Genomic DNA, 24,140 nt, shown 5'->3' on the forward strand with positions numbered 1-24,140 from the left:
GCTCAGTACGCCCATCAATTGAGCTTCTTAACGCTGCAGAGCAACCTAACCTGGGTGGACGGAGCAAAGCCTGACATCCAATTGCAGCAGCGCGCTGGGCTCAGAGGAGGCGGGATGACGACGTCTGCTCTCGCCGTGGCTCGGTACTGGTGGGATCCATCCTCCAATGGCTGAACGCGCAGCCTGGGAATTTGTTAAGCTCTCCTATGTTCTCCCACTTCTCCTTCACTTCATCCTGCTCTCATTTGATAAAGATAAGTCGTTTCTCACGCTGTCTAATGAGGGAACAATAAAAAAAACTGTAATATGGGTAATTATTCTTAGATTATAAGCAGTGTAAATAAAGAATGAATTTAAATAGCCAATGGGATGTAATCTTAAGTGATATCTGACTGTTTGTGGCGTTTTTCATACTATTAATATCAAATGTAAGGTAATTATGTGAGATTTCACTGTGAAAAATGCTTTGGCCTTGTGGCGTTTAGATTGAAGATGTCCAGCAACATTCCCAGACAGGAAGTGGTTTGGTTTTTTTTTTTTTCAAGACAGATGGAACATTGTGCTAGTAAAGTCAGATGGCTGCAAAGCAGTTTGGAGTATAACTGGGAACACAAAGCCTAACCCTACCCCTTCAGAAGTGAGTTTTACTTCATTCATGTTGATAGGATAAACAAACGTCAGTCAGGTCTGTGAGTATTGTTTGACAGAGACTGTCTTCCAGATTAAGGACGCGGCATACAAATAACATTACATCGTTTCTGTCCCTGAAGGCTTAATAATAACACAGCAAAAACTTGCACACTGCAGCTTTAAATTGATTGTTTTCATAAAGTGCATTTCTACTTCTTTTACAACACTTTTCTATCGTACAGCAGCCTTTTTCAAACTGGGGGGGCGGGCCCCCTTGGGGGTGCGTGCAGACTCTCCAGGGGGGGCACGAGTTCTGTTTTTTTTTTAAGTCCTAACTAAAGTTTAGCAGGCGGAACTTTTGGTCTCGGTGTAAGCTGGACTCATTTAAGTGATGTACCACAACAAAACCTACACTGGTGACAAGGTTTGGATAATAGAGAAGTCTCTGAGGGGCAAAAAGAAAACTGTGCAACAAACAACACGCCAACATCAGCCGAACGGAACAATGATTCATGACGACCAAAACCCAAGACCAGAAAATGCCACCAAAGACCTCTCTGTGTGTTGTGTCTCAAAACATTGGCAGGGGACAGCATGTGTATTGTTACAACAACAAAACAAAAAAATTAATTGCACAGCAAATGATTGATATTTGTAAAGTATTCTTTGTCATCCAAATGTATTTATTGTTTTAAAAAAATGACGCTATTATAGTTATAAATGCACATTTCATATTTTTATTTGAAAATTGCTTTCTCACAAAGCAATATTGAGGTTATTTGTATCGCTAAAGCAAAAATGTCGCGGGGCCCCCGGGAAATTTCTTCCTCCAAAGAGGGGCCCAACAGAAAAAGTTTGGGAACCACTGGTATACAGCAGGTATCTAGTCAGTCCACAGCAGTGAGTATTGGGTTTGTAGCTCTAGACCAGTGTTTTCCCGAGTATGATGCTGTTGGTGCTGGAGATCGGCCTCAAACAGAACTGAGAACTTCTTCCATTCACCAAACTCACTGAAACATACACTCACCTGCCACTTTTTAGGTATACCTGTTGAGCTGCCCATTAGCGCAATTATCCAACCAGCCAATCACATGGCATCAACTTAAATAATACAGGCATGTAGACATGGTGAATACGATCTGCTGAATTTCAAACAAAGGTGATGTAGTTGACTTTGAATGTGGTGTGGTTATTGATGCCAGACGGCTGCTCTGAATATTTTTCAGAAAGTGCTGATCTACGAGGATTTTCATGCATAGCCATCTCTTGGGCTTGCAGAGAATGACGGGGAAAAGTGAAAATACCCTGTGAGCTGCAGTTCTGTGGGCAAAAATACACTGCTGATGCCAGAGGTCAGAGGACGACCAAACAAGACGATAGAAAGGCAGCAGGAACATGTTGAACTTTAAAGCAGAGGGACGAGAGTGGCCGATACGCCTGACACTTTATTAGTGGTCATGTGTACCTAATCAAGTGGCTGGTTAGTGTATAGTCCGTGTCCTGGACGGAAAATGAAATAAAAAGATAACACAATATGTCTAAATATACCTCACTTTAAGACTGATGAACCCTTGATGTTGATACACATTGATCTGTTTGTTTATCTATGGTCAAGAAATAAATGAATTATTACTTGAATAATACTCATCTCACTTCATGTCATTGATACACGCTGTATTTATTTTTAAACTATGTGTCATCCCAATTATTTTTGGGATATTTTTCTGATAATTATTCACTGTTATTTTAATTTCAATGTTATCTTTTTGCTTGAGCGTTCTATTCTTGCTACAAATGTGGGTGAGGGCCTTAGTTTTAGTGTTATCCAACATTTTTGGGGGCTGGTCTGATTAAGAAAATTCCAATATTCTTTATTTATTTATTTACAAACCCCTAAAACTCATTAATGTGATACTAAAGTACAGTATTTATCAGCGCAATAATTAGATTTTCAGGTATAAAACAACTGATTTGAAGTTTGTTGCACAGAACCTGACATATTATTAATTTATGCTGTATGTAATTCTGTGTGATGACACCATCATAGAACCCAGACATGCACTTGACTGCCACCCTCTGATCAAAGATAATAAAGCAATGACTACATCAAGTCATACAAAATGGGAATATTACAGAAAACGTTCATGCTGTCACATCCATGTGTTTGCATTATTTCCTCACAGATGACACACACCCTGGTTTAGGTCGATCAAGAGCGTCTAACATGAGGTTTATCCTTGGTTTAATACATGTTTGATCATCCAGCTGTAGCTACAGGGTAATATACTGGTGCTACTGTGACCGGAGATGAAGGATCTAAGAACTCAGAACCTGACTGATACTCAGTATATGACCTCAATTTAGATCGTCCCAGCTGTGCCTTCAGCATGTGGCCATAAACCATAATCCTCAGTCCTCCTGTGGATTAATAATGTAATCGTCTGAGCAAACACTGAGCATAAATGAAATGCTTAGGTATTCATCTTGGCTGTGTTGGAATGAGTGCTTAGTGAATGACCTCAGCCAGACATCATTTGTCACTGAAACAAAAACTTCACTGCATTCACCTTGCTGGAGCTGTTGCAGGGTAAGCTAATGGTATTTCATCACACACGCGCACGCACACACACACACACCTGTGTTTGTGCAGCTATCCTTTTAAGGACTTCCATTCATCTGGACAGCTCAACCAAAGAGCTATTACAAACCGTAACCATAAACAGTTAAACTTAACCTAACTACAGTTCAAATCTTAGCCCTAATCTCAGCTTCCTCAGAAATGACATTCTGATTCATGAGGACGAGGTTTTGGTCGCTGTGAGTCAGTGTTTATGCCACTTGTCACACACTTTCTTTACCCTAACACCACTTCTTCACCCTAAAATAGCCCTTTAAAATTGTGTAGACTTGCTAAAATACCCTCAAAACATCTAAAGGTCCTCACAACAATGGACAATTTGTGCTCACAGCCTACACAAACACACTCAGGGGATTTGACTTTCTCATCTTGACTCATATCAAATTAAATTAAATCCATCGAGACGGTGACAAAAACAACTCTGTCAGTGAACCTGCTCTTCTGTGTTTTAGCTCCTCGGCTATTTCTGTTTCATCCGCGGGGCAAGCAAGCCTCCAGCACAGCATGGCACTCTTTTAACTCTTATAAAAGGTAGACGGAAACTTTAACACACTGTGTGACTCCATTTATTGGTGAGTAGCAGAAGGAGACGGTGCAAAATGGCTAAAGGAAACATTTTATATTATCCTTTCACACGGCACATGTCTTTTCCGGTTCAAAATGATTGTGCTCTTTGTGTTGTTTCCCCCCCTCTGTATTCCCCTTAGTTTAATGCCTGCAGAAATGTTTGGCAGCCACCCCCCTGGAATACTACAGCTCAAATCCAGGAGGAGGTGGTGTGTGGAGGTATGATATGGACAGAGAGGGTGTAAGGTGGAGGCTGATAGAGGTGGAGGAGTTGCTGCCTGCTGGGTTTGTATAAATACCATGCCCGCAAGGGAGAAGTGAACACCCAGCTGTCTGTGACGGGTGTCAAAGCGTGGCACTGAGGTTTTGATACCACTGAGCCTCGGGATACAGAAGGCATCACTGTGGACGCAGTATGCCGAGAACATGATGGTGTTTGCATTTTGAATGGAGAATTATGTGATGCGGTCGTGAAACTATAGTCTGTGTGTCTAGGATGCTGTGCTGTTAATCAGCAATTCTTCTGATTCAAGACCTGCAGCCTCCTACAATTTCAGTCCTTTGAGTAATACAACACCGGGCTTGTCTCTCCTTGTCTGTCTCTGGTTCTTTGTCTCCCTGCCTCCCCGGCTCCATCACTCTCTCACAGAATACGTATCTTCCCCTGTGTCGTGCAACCCAGAAATCTGCGGGCTTTGATAAGAAGTCTAGACTAAAATGTCACAAGGATTAAGAGTTTTTGACTCCTGCATCCCACTGGAGCAGTTATGGCTGCCCTCTGTGCCTGAGCGTCCTCCTCCCCAAACAGGTGTGAAGTGGCATTTCTTTATGTTACTGTGCCCTCTTGAATTTCCTTCTGGGAAAATGGCATTACTCCATGTTTACGGATGAGTAAGGAGGGAAACCGGAGATTGAGAAGAGGTGAAGTGAAGTGAAGTGAAGGGAGAAGTGCAAAGTCGAGATGAGGAGAAGTAAATTGAGGGGAGCACGGATCAGGGGAGAGGAGGAAGGTACTCGAGGAAAGGGAAAGAAATAAGAAAATCACCTTTTTACAGTTTTACACACGGGAATAGTCTTTTTTATTTGCTTGGTACTGCAGTCAAAATTCTGTATTCCCCCCAAAAACAGATGCATGCATGTACACACAATAAATTCAAATAAATGGTATGTTTTATATGTAAAAAAGATGACTCTCCTTGTTTTAGGTCCTGCCCACGCACATTTTCTGCAGCTGTTTCTTCCAAATACCGTTAGACCGATTTAAAATTGAGATGTCTCCAGAGATGAGCACTTTTAAAGGGAGTGTTTAACATCGCACAGTTACAGCTGCTGCTGTGTTCCAGTATTCTGCAGGGTTTTCATTCAGTATCAACCCTGATCACACTCACTAGTCCCCCTTTACCTTTTCAGTGCAGACCTGGAGTCGAGTGTGATCATTCCACAAAGATCGTGGCAGTCGGGTTGTGTTTTGTTGTCGTGAATTAAACAGTATGATTCATTCCAGTGGGAGCAGATGAAGCATCCAACAGTAAAAATAGCCCTGTTGTCAGTGCAGCATTAAGAGTAAAACAGTGGCTCCATCACTTTTCTTAGTTCAAAACTCTCTTTTATCGCGTTTAATTTTAAAGGACAGGGTTTTTGTTGGCAGTCCTTTGGAAGCCACTGAAAAAGTCCAAACAAAGATTAAAGTCACTTTCTCTCACCACAGCGAAACATCCAAGTTCAATCCCAATTTTTAAATTCAACCCTGTCGTAAAAAAAAAGAGCAATCCTTCAACACCTCAGTCATTGTTTTGCACTGCTGGTATAAATGTGAGAAATCTAGGTCATTTCTCCACCATCAGCATGCCAGCCAGGTGTTGCATAAAGAAGATTAAAGGGAAGTAATGCCAACAGGATTCTCTATGTCTACCTCTCCTCTCTTCTCTATATCCACCTCTCTGACGGATTCAAAGCACACATCCACACGTTACTTTCAAATTTTGTGAGATCATGAGAGTGAGTCAGCGGGTTCTGTACACATGGTAAGAAGCTTGTATTTGTATCTGAATAAAAACAGTAGGCACTGAATAACTAGGATTAGGCTCTGAATAATGAAGGCGCTCAATGACAGCAAGGAGCAGACACTGAAGATGAAATTATACACAACGTACTAGTTTATGTGTTCTCATAAATGATGCTACAGTTACCTGTGAGTGTTTTTGGAGAAATCTTCACCAGATCATGTCAGTCATGCACTAATATGAAGTTGCCTAGTCTTTTATTAATGTCATTTATAGTTCTCCAGTTAAAGTCGCTGTGTTATTTACTATTTGTGTCAGGCCACTGATAAAGCACAAAGCACATTTCATTGATAAAAAATCTACTTGTTAGATAAGTTACTTGGAAAATTTAAATTATTTTCATACGGGCGTTAATGTGTCTGAGAAGGACGTATTCACAGAGAGAAGAGTGTGGATTCTGCAAAAATGTGGACGTGTTAATTACAAAATTTGTCTCGAATGAATAACAGGGAGAAAAAAAAGCGCTTACAGAATACTGGATGTGTTGCTAGGCTGTTTGGGTTTGTAAACATGATTGTGGCTTAAGTCACATTTGTATAGATAGAAAAATAGAACTCCTTCACATAATACACATACTACAGCTCTTATAATGGAAAGATTAAAAGAAAAAGTGGTTTAAAAATCTGCACATCTTGTACATTTTAACACTATAAATGTGTTCATAATAATAAAATTAAGATCCTGCTTGTGGCAGGAAGAGCAAGGGCACGCAAGGGGTCAGGAAAAAAGTTTGTTGTCATATAAAATCTATTTTCACCTTGATAACAGCATGATAATAATGCAGACTTCTTTTTTTAATGACTCACTCAGACCTCTGATGCAAAATGCAGAAAAAGAAGATGAGCGTCTACATCAGAACCTGCTCAAAAGTCTCAATCACCACATGCTTTTCAAAGAATGTTAACCTTCAAAAATACTAGCCAGAGACAGTCCATGGTGGACCTTCAAACTACTGACCTCTGGGAAAAATTAGCAAGATCTATTCGTCTATAGCCCAGAACTGGCCCGGCAAAGGTCTCCGAACACATCAGAGCCTTATTTGTCCAGAGACAGAGCACAGCAGGTGTTAAAGCTGAATGCCCCCAGCCTCAGCCCATCCTCCAATAAGGAATCTAGAAAACAGGGGAGATGGAGCTCCTGCAATCACACTGAGAGGAGAGCAGGGTGTGGATTAAGGACATCACAAGAGGAGACATTTGGGCCGGAAGCTGCTGAGCCAGAAACCAGGGCTGCGGCTGCAAGAAAGTTGAGTGTTTGCTGTGAGAAGTAAGTTTGTTTAGCTCGGTGTCTGTTTTATTTTGTGACATAATATAAGCAGAAGGGGGGAGGAAAATGTATGTTGCAGTTTTCTGTGCTGGATGCTCTAAGGCTAAGTAAGAGGGAAAAAAAAGTGAAGTGATGCTGAACAAAGAGGCAGAGAAGTCCAAACCCTTATTAGTGCATATTATATCCCTTATTTTGTAAGAGCAGTTCATTATAAATAGTTTCCTCCACCAATCAATTAGTTTACATCGGCAATAACTTCACCATCATGACCTGTCACTGCTGCAGAAGACAGAATTCACAGAACTAATTATTGGATTTACATTTACATTTAATGTAGAGACCAGTCTTATTGTTACTTCTATATTCATTATAAATATAGGTGTGTTCACTGTGAGCTTGTGCATTAAAATGTGAGTAAGTGGCATGTTTTTAATTAGATGGCGCTTGGTACTTATATTGTGCAGTTATAATGTGTCCAATCTATTTCCCTCAGCCGCTGGTAATATGTTTTTTTTATTATGGGGAAGTGATGCACATGTCCTCAGCTCGCACCACATGTAGAGACAGAGGAAAGGTGGCTTGCACATGAGGGAGCAAATCGAAATTATAAAAGTAAAAGAGGACGAGAACAGTTCCTCAGCGGTGAGCGCACAGACACTTTATCCTACACAGCAGGTGTGTGGATTACCTGTTTTAATTGGAACGTTTTGAGCGTCGTCTGGTGAAGTCACAGGATGATTGTATGCACTGATGGAAGGAAGCGAATAGAGCAACGAAAGGGCAGAGTGAGGAAAGGGCACAGGAGTGAAAACACTTGCCTAACCTCACTCACACAGAGTGCAGACGTGTCTGTCACATGCAAGCGCTTGTAAAAACTGACACCCGTAAAATCCAGCTTCTATCTCAAGATCTTTTGCTATCTGAGAACTGTACAGAGTATGTATCTGTGTTGCTGTGTGGATATGGAGAGGATATTTATCTATTAACACTAAAAGGTGTTAAAATCAACTGTGCCATCAAGATTGAGGAGTCAAATGAGATAGATAGATAGATAGATAGATAGATAGATAGATAGATAGATAGATGGATGCTTTAATTCATATTTATAACTTTATTCGTGTCTGCAAACATCCAGGAACAAATCAACACCACCTTTAACCATTAACATCATGGCAGCAGAGCTCCTCCAGGCCACTGGGGGCAGAATGGAGCAGATGGAACAGCAGATGAGGCAGGTCTCCACCTCCTCCACAAGCTCCACCAAGCTGTGGAGAGTGTCCCAGGGCTTGTCAAGGAACATGGAAGGTGACTTATTCATTAAGCTCATATATTAAGGTCATAAAATCCCCATCTACCATGCTCTGTGCTGCACCTGCTTTAGTTGTGTTTGAATAGTAGCTTTAAATAACATTTGAGGATTAAATTACATAATTACATAATAGTTAGACATCTGACATCTAATGGTAAAACTGGGACTCATCCCTCCCTTTTCTAGGCATGTCAGGGAACTACGGTGGCCATTGCATACCAGAAAAGACAGAAACACTCTTTCAAAACTCTCTCCACTTTTACATCTCTCTCCTTCTCTGTATTTTTATCCTCAGCTATTGGATTATACATCAGATGTATGTGGGAGGAGCTGTTAAACCTCATTAGCATAACGCATTTGCGCTTCAATTATGTGAAAAATCTTTGGGTGGCACAAGATGTACAGTGATTCTTCACTTATACTTCACGTATACTTTTACGTAGGTTTAGTGCTACAAAATGATATCACATTTCCATATTAGTGTATTTACATGTGTGTGTGTGTGTGTGATGTGAATGTCCCCAACACTTGGTCAGAGCAATCTGGAGTTCAGCGTAAGACATCAGCTGTGGTGGAGACCTTCAGCCAGGTACAGAAATCCCCACAGATCCCCGAGGGAGAGTCTGTCCCAGATTTCGAGGAAAAGCTGCGCCCCGTCTCGGCCCAAGAGGGTAAGGTGAACGGCTTGTTTCTTTCTCACGGTTGCCTTGAAATTTCAGGGGGAAAAAAAAGCCCTTTGCCTCCAATAATATCTCTCTTCACATTGAATTACAAACAACTGTGAGCCCTCGGGATTCTATAATAAGAGAACAACATGTGAGTTAATTTTAGATCCTGGCCCATAGTTTGCCTCGAAACTCCAGATGACACAAGCTCCACTGGGACAAAGATAAGTTTGCAAAACAAGTTTAAACTTAAAGTAACAATTTGTCTCTGTGGGTGAAGGCGGTGAAGTAACACACAGAGCACAAAGATACTTAAATAGAGTTTGTGTGATGCTTATAACCTCCACAGAACAGAACCATTGCCACTTCTATTGAAGACAAACCTTATTCACCCTGGCTCTACCTGTGAATTATAGATTAAGAGGTCTGTAGAAGAAAGCCTGTCACAGTTTGCAGAGCACTGCAGATTAGCCATAGCATTAGTATTCATTGGCTGCTCTTTAAACTTACTGGGTCTAAGAGGGAAAACAGGAAAAGGCAAGAAAAAAAGATTGAGAGGCAATTGAGCTGATGTGCGTTTAAAATTCATTGCTCCACTACTATGACTAAAAAAACACTTGGTATTCAGAGACATGATGTGTTAAGTTTTCCTAATTCATTCGTCTTCATTTATCCGATTTGTCTCTTTGTCATCCATAGGCGGTGATGCCGTGTTCAAGGCCAAGGTGAGTGGGAACCCTCAGCCCACTGTCCTGTGGGAGCGAGCCGCTGGGCGCCCACTGCCTGCTGCAGCCAAATCTTTGTGCGACAACATCAACAGTCAGCATACACTCAAGGTTTGACAACAGAACTACTGTACGTACAGTGGCGTTGTGTGTTCTTCACGTCATGAATGACTCAAAAACAAAAGGAGGTTCGTGTTGTCACGTCCTCGTCAGATTTGCTTTCTATTTTAATGGTTTTCTCTTTCAAGGCTAATTGTTATCAACACACAAGGGTTTTGGTTTTGTATTTCTACAAAGAGCATCTGTCAGATCAGCGTCAGCCTTCCTGTCATGTAAACTGTTAAATATGAATAAGTCTGTGGATTATTTCACAATGGACCAGTGGTAGGGTTTAGGATTGTGAACGTTTAACCCTTTAACACCGAGCGCATCGCAGATGACACGTTTGCACTTAGTGCACTTTGCATTCAAGTAATTACGTGACGGTTTTTGCTATCGGAAGAATTCCAACGGTGTCTGGAAGCTGAGAAGTCAAAGCCAACGTGTTGTTATTAGGGTAATTTCACTCACGCTGTTGCAGGAAGCCGGCAAATCAGCGCCTTTGTCACCAGAGAGGATGGAGTTGGAAAGACGCCTGTACATAGTTTCCATTTTTATGGCCTGTTTTTGGATATTGAGACAAAGACTCAAACAAATGTTATGTTTTATATGGTTCAAATTTCTAATTTAAACATGCAAAATCTGGAGTGTTTTTCTAATTAAAAGTTTTTGTTTTTCTTGATTTTAAATTGTTAATGCACTGTTTTAACATGCAGTAAATAGTAAGCAACGGCCAAATATTGAAAGTTACTCAAATTTTCGGGCGGTTTTATGGTTAAAAGGTTAAAACATTTAGATTTATGAAACACTTTGAATTGTGTTGCATGATTGTTTGGCGAGCAGAGCAGGCAGCATGGACATATTGAGTTTAAACTAGGGCTGAACATTTATGACATCATATTTATTTTGAATTGAAATCACAGTTTGATAACAATGCAATTAGCAGATCGCAAAGGCAGGACTTTAATTGTTCATTGCTTGATTGTTGTATATTGATTATTATTATTTGCATTAAAAGATGATGTCATTAAAGGTCCAGTGTGTAACATTTAGAGCACCTATCAACAGATAATTGATACAATAATTGTTTGTATTTACCTAAAAAATGTAGAAAATCATAGAAAATGTTGTTTTTGCCCTCTTTTTCCATAGAGTCTGCCATGTCGTGAGTGATGGGATTCAGTTGGTTGAAATACACAATTTTGCCCCTAGATGCCACTAAATCCCACACAGTGGTCCTTTAATGTTTTAAGTGTTGTGTGTTATGAATCAATTAGACAATGTGGAAGTGAGGCACACAAAAATATTGCAAAGTAAATTGTAACCTCAATACCTGACAGAAAATGAGATCATTTAATTAATTCATCAAAGTGCCTGTTCCCTGTAACTCCTAACGTGTAGAAACTCCTCAGCGACGGCAGGTTTTTTTTTCTTTTCTTCTTTTACCTACCTGTCAAATTTTAATGAGAATCCCTCACATCTTTACATACGTACACTTTCGCCCCAAACTGGAGTGTGCTTGAAATACCAATATGTTTTTCTTTTAATAAATCCGTCCTCATTTGAATTTCGGTGTTTTTCTCCGGATGCTGTGAAGGTAAATGTGACCACAGCAGATAATTGCAGAGTAGACAGGCAGCCCCTCGATTACCTCGGACAGTACATCATGTATCATGAGGAAAATTGGATGGAAAGGGAAAAAAAAAAAAAAAAAAAACTCTGTGATCCTTTTATCTATAACCACTTTGGATTGGATTTAACACTTCCTCTATACCAGCCGGGAGCTTAAGTGACGCTTAAACAGCCATTATAAAGCAATTAACTTGTGGGTGCTGACATATGCATCTCCCCTTGCCATCTGTTTCTCTGGTGAAAGATGACTCTTAAGTCATAGAGCTGAAAGTTCACTGTATATTTGTGGTGTGACACTGCCTCCCTTTGCTTAATGTTAGTACTGCATTGGTGTTAAAAGAGCCCGGACAATAAGGACATATGACAGGTCCTATAGAAGCAGGAAGCTATTTTGATTCATTTTTGTTTCCCCCCAACTTCAGATCAAAAGCTTGGCACAGGAGGATGCCGATGTCTACAAGTGCATCGCTTCCAACAAGCACGGAGAGGCCACATACTCCGTCTCCCTCATTGTGACAGAAAGTGAGTTGAGTCATTTAATTTTGTGCTTTGTTTTTTTATCCAGCGCCTCATGTAAAACTTTCTCCTCTGTTTCCAGATCCAGCGATGGACTTCAAAAAGAAGCTGAAGAAACGGTAGGAACACGTGACTTGTCTAACGCTAACCATGACACCTCAGTAAATCCTGTCAAATTGTGATGGAGCACTCTACAGTCCACCTTTCTTTGCATGCATCCAGAAATATCTACAGACTGAGCCTTAAAGAGCTGACAGAAGCAAGAGGGTTTTTGAGCTTTCGGCACACACATGTGTGTACTCTCAGATGTGCTTACATATAGACACATGCACACAAGCCTCACATACACATACGTGTGTCATCTTGCTCCTTATGCAGCAGCGTGGAGAGAAGAGAGGAGAAGAAGAAACCACCTACAGAGGAGGAGATGTTAAAGATCCTGTCTGGAGCTGACAAGAAGGACTACGAGAGGATCTGTGCCGAGTACGGCTTCACCGACTTCAGAGGCATTCTGAAGAAGCTGAAGGAGATGAAGAAGAAAGTGGAGGTGGAGGTGAGCCTGTCACACAGAGACCGTGTTTATATTTTATAAATAGCACAAGATCACATGAGCATAAAACAGTTGGGATAATATATTAAAAAAGTATAGAATAACACACAATGAAAAGTGTGTGTTACATAATAACAACTCAATGCAGCTCAGGTTAAGATTGGATAATGCTTTGCACACAGTCATGTCATTTGTGTGGGTTGTTTATCTGCAAATAAGCGTTCAGTCGTTTCCAGATTGTGCACGTGTTGAAGCCCCTGGAGGACGTCACTGCCAATGCTGACACCAACGTCGTCTTCGATACCATCTTGGAACTGAAGGATCCGAACATCCGGATGCAGTGGTTTCTGGTAAAGCCACTCTGCCCGTTTGTTATGTGAGTGTGTCAGAGTTTGTTGCCGGGGGTTCATGAGGAATAGAGACTCGATCATCAGAAGGTTAGTGGTTCAGTCCCTGGCTTTACCAGTCAGACTGTGTTTGGACAACATCATAGACATGTATGTAAAACTGGACGTAAACTTCCAGCAGCAAAGCAAACTCTCGTTTTGTAGCCTTGAGATTTGCAATTTGATAGTTTTTGAAATTCCTATTGGACAATACCAGCCCCACCAGTCACACTGATGTCCACTCTTTCTTGCTCTATTGTAGAAGGACTGAAACTACCAACTAAGCTCCTCAGGAAAAGTTTATTAAATTATAGGTTGCCTAATTTTCCCATAGAAGTCTTTTTACAACCAGCAGTGTCGCCCCCTGGTGCCTATACTTCACTTTTTGAGCGGCAGGACTAAATCCAATTGTATACACAGTCTATGGACAAGATACTGAACATGAAAGTGCCATCAAGCTGTAAATGAATGAGTGGCACAGACGCGCTGTATGAATGTGTATGTGCCTTTGACTTGTGATGTAAAGCATTTTTAGTGCAAAGTTGTTATATGAGTACAGTCCAATTACCATTTAGCATTCCCCCCTCATCGAGCTGTTTTCTTTATGATTCAGGGCACAGAGCTGCTGCGGATCCAGCACTCTCATGGGAAATACGAGGTGAAACAGATGGGAACCAAACACATGCTGTGCATTTCTAGTGTGAGCCTCAGTGACATGGGAACCTACACTCTGCAGGTTGGAGACAAAAGACTGTCAGCCAGGCTTAAAGTCATAGGCAAGTGCTGAAGGAGACTCAAGTCCTGCCCGCTGAACGTAACCTAGAGAGACAATGTCATCACGAATAGCATTTACCTCCTCTCAGAGTCACTTTCACTGTTTTCAAACACACTTTTTCTTGTTACTTGCATCTCTCGCCACCTGTGCCGTGCGGCTTACTCCACTTCTCAGCCTCTAATAGACAGGGACATATTTCAGGAGAGCATAATGACCTGCATATCTGTGTAGCGGGTTTGTTTGTTTGTTTTCTTTTACATTTGTATTTGTCATCTCTAACGTCATCTCAGACACAAATACAACAAAATATGACTTTAAAGCTTTCTTTTTCACCTTAAGTCTTAGAACACAGAGCATTTTGGCTGCTTCTTTCCATCACTATGTTAATACGTATAGTATTTACAGAGGCTATAAAAATGTGCCATATAAAGTGTCTTATATCCTTTATTTCAGCACATCCTAGGCAATCTAATGGAAAAAAAATAAAAAATTTCACCACCTATATAAACACACCTGAGCAAAAAGTACTCAAAATGTTTAAAATCAGATTGAATTTGCGAAATTTGGAAATACGACACAGTTCAAAGTTCACTTGGCTCGTTTTGCTGAACAAAAATAAAAGATAATACTTCTATTTTTGTGACTTCTGCACAATTATTGCTACTTTATATCACTACTAGAAATGCGATATAAAATGAATCATCATTTTGACTCACCAACGCATAAGAAGAGGAAAAACAACCTTCATTTTTAAAGCCTGAATATGTGACCGATAAACACACACCACAAGGATGTCCATATAAGGAGTTGTGTATTATCATTAACTAAGGGTTAATATTTAATGTCTTTTCTCTCTCTTGTCCATCTTTTAGATGAACCCCTGAAATTTCTATCTGAATTCAAGCCAAAGAAAGTAACAGAGCGCCAGACTGCCGTGTTTGAGGTCCGTCTCTCTAAGAAGACAGACGCGCCGCTCATCTGGAAGGTTTGCATCCAAGTCAAATTGGAAAAACTACAGGAGGAGTAGGATTGTCTAAAATTGTTTTCTGTAAATGTGTAAATGTTTGTGTTTCTCCAGGTAAAGGGAAAGGAAGTGAGAAGAGATGAGAAGTTTGAGGTGTCCCTGTCTGAAGATGGCCTGACGTACACCTTGAAGATTAAGGACGTTAAAGTCAGCGACACCGGGGACTACACCATCAGCATTGGAGACCTCACTGCGACTGTGCCACTTTTCATTGAGCGTATGCGCAGCCATCAGATTTCATGATCACTAAGAAACCTTTCGTGTTATATTTGGCTTTTGTTTTCCCCCAGAAGCCTATGTCGCCCAGTTTTAGAGGTGTTAGCATTTCTTGAAGGAAATGACTTCCCCTTCAGACTCAGTGGAGACGAGCAGTTACTGCCTCCCCTGAGATTAGTGGCTGCGTTCCTTCATAGCTGTGCTAAACAACATCATCTTCCCTCTATCTTCCAAATGAAGATGTATGGGAAGCATAATAAATCCTCCCTCTTAGTGCTGAGTTGAAAGTAATCCAGCCAAATCCGTCCTCACAACAAGCTCATTTATTATGTCTCTGTTTAACAAGATGCATTCTTGCCCATGGTGCATGGTGGGAACTTTACATATCTTCACAAGGACATGTGGCTGTCCTCTGGGGTTGCAGAGACAAAAGTGTTGTCATTGAAGTTGAGTTAATTACAGTTAGTCATTAGTAGTTATCCATCTTGCTCTTTAAAGTCAAATTCTACATTAAGTGTATGAAAAAGACCGCTCGTACTCGTTTTATAATGATTTTCCATTTTTAATATTGGATGTGTTTATTGTAACTTTCCTCTATGCACTCTCTGATTTCTTATTCTCTTTGCTCAGGGATTCCCATCACGTTTACCAGCAACCTGAAGAACGTGCGCGTGCAGGAGAGAGGAAAGGCCCACCTCGAGTGTGAGATGAGCTCCAAGGACGTGCACATCCGCTGGCTGAAGAATGGCTGCGATATCACAGCGAGTCGTCGCTACATCTTCGTGCGCGAGGGAAAGAGGGCAGAGGTCATTATCGAGGACTGCGAGCTGGCAGACGGGGGAGAATACTCCGCCGTCTGCACTCAGGACAACGACACTCACGAATATGTCACTTGTGCCAATCTAACCGTGGATGGTAACCATATCTGCCCCATTTGCCTGCAGTTATCTCAGTCGTGTCAGCCGACTGTGCCTTTGGAAAATCACTGACTAATAAGTTTTGTCCTCATGTGTTGCCAGAACGTTTTGCATCAGTGAAGAGCGGTTTGTCAGACGCTCAGTGTCCCACAGGCTCTCCAGCTGAGCTGTGTGTGGTACTCGATGATGAGAAGGTGGATGGAGTGTGGCTGAAGGATGGAGTGGAGGTAGGAGATTATATCACACAAACCTGGAATCCATCCATTATCTTCCTACAGAGGTCAACCGTAAACCTACGCTAACATCTGTCTTCTAACATTAAAACAACTAAACATCCTTTTCAGATTTTGTACACCTTATTATATCAAGCTTTATTATGTGTCCTGTGTTCCTAATAAAGTGGCACCCTGTGTGGTCTTCTCCTGTTGTATCCTATTACCATCAAGGTACAATGTGTTGTTTGATCACAGATAGTCTTTGGCATCAGTGAGGGATTTTCGCCCGGAGAATTGCTGCTCACTGGATATTTTCTCTTTTTCAGATCAGTCTCTGTAAATCTCTAGAGATGATTGTGCACGAAGATCCCAGTAGATCAGCAGATTCTGAAATACTCAGACCAGGCCTTCTGGTAGCAGCAACCATGCGCCACATTCACAGTCAATTAAATCCCCTTTCTTTCTCATTGTTATGCTCAGTTTGAACTTCAGTAGGTCACCTTGACCATGTCTCTGAGTTGCTACCGTGCGACTGGCTGATCAGATATTTGCTTTATTTGTGTGTACCTTATCATGTGGTCTGTTTACCTTCATATTGACATAAAAATGAAGCAAATAATGTGTTTTTCAGATAGAATACAGATAATCTTTGTCAATGCAAACCCTCCTGTGGAGGATGGATGGATGGATAATAACAAGCAGTTGTTTTTTTTTGGCAGATTTCAGAGCTGAAGGGGGTTCAGGTGGTCAAACAGGGAGCCGTCCATAAGCTAATCTTCTCTGGTGTGACTCATTCTCATGAGGGCAAATATACATTCAGAGCCAAGGGAGCTGAGAGTGAGGCTGTGCTCACTATTGCAGGTCAGTATACCTGTGTGCTTGTATTTTACCTGTGAGTGTGTATTCACCAATGAGGCAAGTACTTGAAAAGGGAAAAGCAAGCTTCCTTCCACCAGAGATGAATTGAACACAAATATTTTTATGTAAATGCATTTTTACCACTAGGAGTTGCCAGATGTCTGGTTGTATCAGAACTGGGACCAACAAACCGATTGTATGTGATCTGTTCCATAGACGCTCCACAGATTGATGCGTCCGTGTTGGACCTGTTGGGCGCCCGGCCTGTGACCGTTAAGGCTGGGCAGACCGCTGCCATTAAGATTCCCTTCAAAGGGAAACCGCTGCCCAAGGTCACCTGGTACAAAGACGGGGTTGAAGTCCAGGAGGATGAAAGAACCAAGGTGGAGAGGACAGCTGACTGCACCTCCCTGGTGCTCAGCAGGTGGGTTAGCAGAGTCCAAAAAAAAAAATGTGTTATTGGTATACCAATTTATTTGGTATACAATAGTTTTATACCAATAAAATGGAAGTACGGGTGCACATCTCTCAATTTCTGATTCACATTCAGACATCAGAGGTCGATGAAGGATGGATAACTAAGGTAAAAAACAATATATAATAAATAAATGTATAGACATCTGTTCTTTCTGTTATGTAAAGTTCACAATCATTAAGAAGTCATTTAAAATTGTTACTGACAGATTTTAGAAAACTGAAAGCAGATGGAACAAAGGGTTCCATTCTAAACATGTCAGCAGCCTAAAGGCATCAGCACAAACTCAGACGAAGTTTGAGTGCTGATACTTCCATATTATTCTTATATCTTTTGAACTTGCTTCCCTCAAAGGGAACAGTAACCTCTCTGTCTGACTCCAATGATCTTGGAGCATATCTTAAGAAAATATGCAGGCTGTTCTTATACTTAATGGATGATACATTGAACAACTTTCAATAAATGAAAAATAAGGGTTACATAAAATCCTTTCACTGATTTAAAGAAAACGTCTTTATCAGAGCTTCTCTGTTGGCCATACAAAAGTCACATTATATGATCAGTGTTTTTTCTCATGTTCTACTAGATGTGTGCGAGAGGACAGTGGTGCAATTATGCTGCGCCTGAAGAGTGACTGTGGCACCGCTGTTGCTAACCTGTATCTGAATGTGATTGGTGGGTTACAACAAAAGCCAATGCACTTTTGTTTCATGCAAATCTGAAATGCTTTATAATGCCAGTATTTCACTACGTTCTCTAGACCATCCAAAGTCTCCTCAGGGGAAAGTGGAGTTCTCCGAGCTATCAGGAAAGTGTATCAAAATGAAGTGGAAGGCCCCCCGGGATAATGGAGGGAAGCAGCTGACCAGCTTTGTGATCGAGCGGCGGGCGGCGGGTAAGAAGTCCTGGACCAGGGCGGGTGAGGTTGACAGCAGCAGCACCGTCTTCAGTGATGACAAAGTGCAGGAGGGCCAGGTGTACCAGTACCGCATCAGAGCTGTCAATGCAGAGGGAATGAGCGAACCTCTGGAGACAGAAGAGGTGCGTGCTGGAGAGCCTGTAGGTGAGACTTCATTTACATCAAAATCACCTCTCGGAACAGCCGTGAGTAAGTAAGAGAAATTGAAATTTTAAAGAGGTAATTACCATCTCTGTTCACCTCCTTGTAATTCTAATCAGCCAATAAACTGATCATTTTGTTCACCTTCTGTACATTCTCAGAGCCTCCAGGCACAGCATCCCAGCCCCAAGTGTCTAACGTAACAAAGAACACCATGACAGTGAGTTGGATTCCTCCAGCCTGTGATGGAGGAGCCCCAGTTCTGGGCTACATTCTGGAAAGGAAGAAGAAAGGCAGCAATATGTGGCTGCAGGTCAATAAGGAGCTGCTAACAGGTATTTTTTATTTATTTACGTCATTTATTTAAAGGAGGGAAAGTGTACAATGCTAGCATTTGATGCACTGTGCCAGACTACAGCTTAGAGCAGGGGTGTCAAACATACGGTCTGCAGGCCACAACCGGCCCACCAGGGTCCTATCTGGCCCACAGGGTGATTTTGTTAAGATTAATACTAACTTTTTTCCAGTTCCAGATACCTGTGACTAAATGTGTTGTGCCTTTGTAATGCACATGTGTAAATGTCAAACTTAGGAAAAAGACATTTCAGGTTGTTCATAAGTTCTTCTTGTTTATAGGTTATTATGCTATTATTTTACTGCTCCGGCCCACTTGAGATAAAAAAAAGCGTTGTATGTGGCTCCTGCACTAACACTAGTTTGACACCATGGCTTAGAGGGATTTGCATGGAAACAATACATTCTGTGTTTGCGTCTGCATCCTGATAAGTATCTGAGTTATTATGTGCAGGTACAAAATTCACGGTGGATGGACTGGTGGATGATGTAGAGTATGAATTCAGAGTCACCAGTGTGAACAGAGCTGGCGCCGGCTCTCCCAGCACCGTCTCTAATGCTGTTCTCGCCAAAGACCCGATACGTGAGTCCCCCCCCCCCCGCCTCCGTCTCTGTATCCATATTATTTGATCAATAATTAAAGTCTGTCTCTCCACCGTGTAGGTGCTCCTGGCCTGGTGAGGAACCTGTGTGTGACTGACTCCACAAACTCCTGCATCTCTCTGCGGTGGACACCTCCTGAGGAAGGAGACCAACCCTCAGGCTACATCCTAGAGGTGCGTCCTGAAGATGCTAAGGATTGGACGAAATCCACTAAAATCCCGATAGCTGGCACTGCCTTCACCGTTGGAGGACTTCAGGAGCGGATGAAGTACCACTTTCGTATCCGAGCTGTCAATGAAGGAGGGCTAGGGGAGACCATTGAGTTGCAGGAAGGCGTCCTGGCTATGCCTCCACCTGGTAATTTCACTCAGTTTTCTTTGAGTCTCATTTCTCCCCCGTTCTCCCCACTCTTTACCTTTTATATTTTGTCGTTTTTTTTCCTTTTTAGTGGCACCCAGGTTCGATCTCCAAGGAAAGCTAAAGAACCAGATGGTGTTACGCGCCGGAGCAACACTTTGTCTGCACCTCAGCTTCACTGTAAGTCTGATGACGCACACACACAGTATTTAGCAATGTCACACACATTTTTACCACCTTCCTCATTCCTTACAGGCGTCACCTCCCCCAGTCATTACCTGGTTTAAAGATGGCATCCTCACTACAGGAAGAGAAGTCATTACCAAGAGCAAGACCAACTCCCAGTTCCTTATTTCCTCGTCTCAGCGATCTGACTCTGGTGTCTACCGTGTTCACCTGAAGAACGACAATGGAGAGGCTCACTATAATGTCAATGTGAGGATTACAGGTGAGAGAAAAGAGGCTTTGCTGTTTGTTCCTATGTTCTTTCATCATTGCTGCATATCCTGCTCTCAATCCTCCTTACACCTTTCCTCAGACTTCCCTCGACCCCCCCAAAACCTGCGTCTGTTAGAGGAGGTCCCGGGCACGGTGACCCTGCAGTGGGATCACTCTCCTGACTTAATCGACAACAGTGATGGAGCCCATTACATTATTCTCAAACGAGACACCAGCACTGCCTCCTGGTTCACTGTGGCCGAGCGGGTCTTCAGCAGCAGGTACACAGTCACTGGACTGCTTCCTGGGAGGAAGTACTACTTCAGGGTCATTGCACAAAACTCTATCGGGGACAGCGACCCACTGGATTCAAAGGAACCCGTCATCATTGCAAAGGAAACGGGTGAGAGGGCAGATATTTGATTTTAATATCTTAACACTGATGAAAACAAATGTGTTAATGTGTTATTTCTTTTCTGTAAAGAGTGCATCAGCAGCTTGCGGTTGAAAGAACATACCTCACCAGCACGCAAAGTGAAGCCAACTTTCCTGTTGCCTCTCAAAGACCATGCTGTTCGCAGAGGCCATGACTGCACTATGAGCTGTGCCTATCAGGGCCTGCCAACTCCACAGGTATGAAGTCTACGGCTCAGACGTGGCTGTAATGAAGGGCATAAGGGAAGTTAACTTTATTTTAAAACTGAAAATAAACACACTGATTAACGAGGAAGTGCTCATAACCTCTTAATGCACCCTATGCATTTCTTTTAAGGTCCACATTTAGGAGAATGTTTTCACTGTTGAATACACTGCCTTTAAGCATGTTTGTGTATGTGTATAGTGATTTTGAATTAAAAATACTGTGTTTTTGTCAAGGGTCTCGCTTCATTAAAGTCATCCTGAACAGACAATCCAGAGCATGCTATTCATGTTTTGAAACGGACGTTTACTGTGCAAACGAAGAGGAACAACGCCGCCCACATTAGCCCTTATCCTAAATTTGCTTTAAAAGTAATGTGATTTTCCTTGCTCTAACCCACAACAAACAAACAAACAAACAAACAGATACAAACATGGTGGATGTAATAATTGAATTGAAGTTGTTTGAGTTCCCCTTCCTGCAAAAGTAATGCAAAGGTTGCTGTTTCCCCTGTGCAGGCCTGCTGGTATAAAGGAGAATCGAAGATCTCTGACTCCTCCCGGTTCTGGCACAGCACAGCTAACGGAGTTTGCACCCTGGTCATCCCCACCTGTGGAGCTACAGATGGTGGAGAATACACACTAGTGCTGGAGAACTCTTTGGGGACGGCCAAGTGCTCCTGCAGCCTTGTGATCTTTGGTAGGTTTCAGGAACAGCATCATGATTAACGTAAAGAAATAACTGTATATCCTCAACAGCTTTAGCTGAACCAAATCTTGCTGTGTCTTCCAGATAAGGATGACAAGTCTCTGTTGGAGAGCCTGACCAACCAGGCAAACAAAGAGAAGCTTATTTTGTAAGAAGTCTCCATAAAGCGCTGCCGTCACACACACATTTTGATTGCTTGTCTGACATTTTAGCTGCATGACACCGACAACAACTTTGTTTTGTGACATCACGGAAAATGTTGATTGACATCATGTTTTTACCCTTTATTTCCCATGGCTCAGTCATTGCATAAAGTGACCACTAGAGGTCAGACTTGTTCCCATTCATTCAATGGGAATCTACTTGAGAGGCAGATTAATGTTTGGCGTGCTGGGGGGGATTTTCCCTCATTACTGAGATTAGTCAGCCAGTGAAATTGTACTTTCTCTCGCTTGAGGAATTTGACTTAAGTCTTTTCTCCCCTTCTTTCCAACTTGATCTGTTTCACAATCTTTTCTGTGCAAGCCCACGTGCCAGTCAAGTAGAATGGTTAGAGAGTGATTCCACATAGCATTAAAAACTAAATCTACAACCAATTACACAATTTGTCGACATGTGTGTCACTTATCCACATAATGAACGTGTTTATTTTGTAATTACAATGTTCGGTGATTTTAAAGTACCTCAAAATGTATCACAAACAAAGAAAGAAATCATTTAAGTACAGTTTCAAAATATCAGTGCAACACATTTTCTTCTTTTATGCAGTAGAATCGTATATACATTATTGGATTTAAAATTAAACAATGGTGCTCACTCCAAGACAAACAAAATCAGAAACTCTTCTTTCTTGAAGCAGAACAAACAAGACAAAACTTGACACTAGCGCTAACTCAGCAAAAGGTGACCCATTCTTGGACTCTGCCGTGTTCTCTGGAAGCATAAACGACACACTGGGACACTATATAGGGAAGAGGGAATCAAGGGCAGGTGCGAGTGATTACTTAAGGATCACCAGGTGAAGTGCATGAGGGAATTAGGGGAGATGTGTCAAGACAGATGAAGGAACAACGCGACAGGAAGACATGAACGTTTACCGAAATAAAAGGAAGTGAAAATCAAACCCAACACCAAAAGTGATATGAACTTAAAGTGGCTTTAAACATAAACTGACTAAACAAGACCAAAACACTAAGAGATCTGACGCCTCGTGACACATCCACATCAGAGGAACTGTGTAGAAGAACTGATCATTTTTAAGACAAGACAAAATGATTGCACAAGTTCATACATCATTTTAAATGTGATATAACATAATATTAGATGTAATATATGGAAAGTATCATAGATTTTAATGTTATACTTAATATTTGGTTGGAAATCCACTTTTCAGCTCATAGATGTCACAAGACATGTTGTTATTTTCCTAAAGGGACGATATGTATGAGAGAGCTGTGAGTCTAATACTATGTATCCAGTGTGGTTTAAACACACATTTTTATTTCAAACCTCGACTCTGAAAGTCCATTGTCACATCACAGTGATTGTTCATTTCAAATCCAAACGTGCACAAACAAAACAAAGAGTGATTTAAAAGCATCGGTATGAGCCGAGTGTTCTGCTACTTCTTAAGAGAGAGTGAGTGTGGCCCTGTTAGGTGCTGCCAAACAGACAGAGAGGTGACAACCCCACTTTATCCTGACGTCACCATCCTGGCTCCTGCATAACTCCATTCACAAAGTGACACCAAGGGACTGGCAGTGCTTTAATGCCAGGTTCAAATCAATAAAACACCAACAGGCTCCAAACCAACGTCACTGGTACCTTCCTCCTCTCCACTGCTCAGCTACAGCACAATAAGGTGGAAGTGCTTTGCAGTGACAGCCTGAATAGTCAAATTACGCATTTGACAGAAACAAAAGGCTGCTGCACCAATGGGAAAGTGAATAATGTTCTTGATATTTTTGATACAAGCCATTTATATTATTATCATTGTTGTTATTATAATACGTATGAGATACAGGATGAAAATCGGAGTTTTTAGTCGTTACTGAGATGCATCATTTTCAGAGAAGACTTCATAGACTTCTTTGATGGTAAGACCATGGCAGCAAGTGAATGAAATGAATTGGGAGAGAACTGGCACAGACACAGGAATAAACTTGTGATCAGTGTGTGTGTGTGTGTGTGTGTGTGTGTGTCTAATAAAGCAGAAAACCTGAGAAAACGGAAGAGTCCAGCCTGAATGAGTTTCCACAGGACTGTGGGCTGTTGAAAGTCAGACAATAGAGTGCAGCAGTTACTAGAACAGAACTGTCTGTTGTCCTCCAGCTCTTTCTGCCTTAATGGCACTTCAGCTTCTGTAGCAACACAAAACACCGGTTATAAATATCTGCTGACATTTTGAATGGAGCACCTTTTCGATGCTTCGAGACAACAGGAACCGAACGGGAA

At 41.7% G+C, this 24,140-nt stretch overlaps 1 protein-coding gene across 3 annotated transcripts; it reads left to right on the top strand.

Annotated features, from left to right (window-relative positions):
- Window positions 1-7,081: 7,081 nt before the first annotated feature.
- LOC131469513 (immunoglobulin superfamily member 22-like) lies at window positions 7,082-24,089 on the top strand. 3 transcript variants are annotated; one of them, XM_058644510.1, is made up of 26 exons: window positions 7,082-7,164; window positions 8,300-8,469; window positions 9,010-9,144; window positions 9,838-9,974; window positions 12,017-12,116; window positions 12,193-12,229; window positions 12,489-12,663; window positions 12,897-13,010; window positions 13,660-13,822; window positions 14,694-14,806; window positions 14,900-15,062; window positions 15,692-15,976; window positions 16,081-16,205; window positions 16,913-17,054; window positions 17,268-17,475; window positions 18,113-18,201; window positions 18,287-18,634; window positions 18,748-18,921; window positions 19,395-19,523; window positions 19,604-19,900; window positions 19,992-20,080; window positions 20,156-20,348; window positions 20,439-20,741; window positions 20,823-20,971; window positions 21,497-21,677; window positions 21,771-24,089. In XM_058644510.1, the coding sequence occupies exons 2-26, from the start codon at window positions 8,334-8,336 to the stop codon at window positions 21,836-21,838; spliced, it is 4,053 nt and encodes a 1,350-aa protein (XP_058500493.1). In that variant the 5' UTR covers window positions 7,082-7,164; window positions 8,300-8,333; the 3' UTR covers window positions 21,839-24,089. The 3 variants fall into 3 exon arrangements, with proteins under 3 accessions (XP_058500493.1, XP_058500494.1, XP_058500495.1); XM_058644511.1 differs by having other exon boundaries at window positions 18,287-18,589; XM_058644512.1 differs by lacking the exons at window positions 7,082-7,164; window positions 8,300-8,469; window positions 9,010-9,144; window positions 9,838-9,974 and adding an exon at window positions 11,763-11,909.
- Window positions 24,090-24,140: the final 51 nt, after the last annotated feature.

This window comes from Solea solea, chromosome 12 (genome assembly GCF_958295425.1).
Source record: "Solea solea chromosome 12, fSolSol10.1, whole genome shotgun sequence".
Classification (NCBI taxonomy): domain Eukaryota; kingdom Metazoa; phylum Chordata; class Actinopteri; order Pleuronectiformes; family Soleidae; genus Solea; species Solea solea.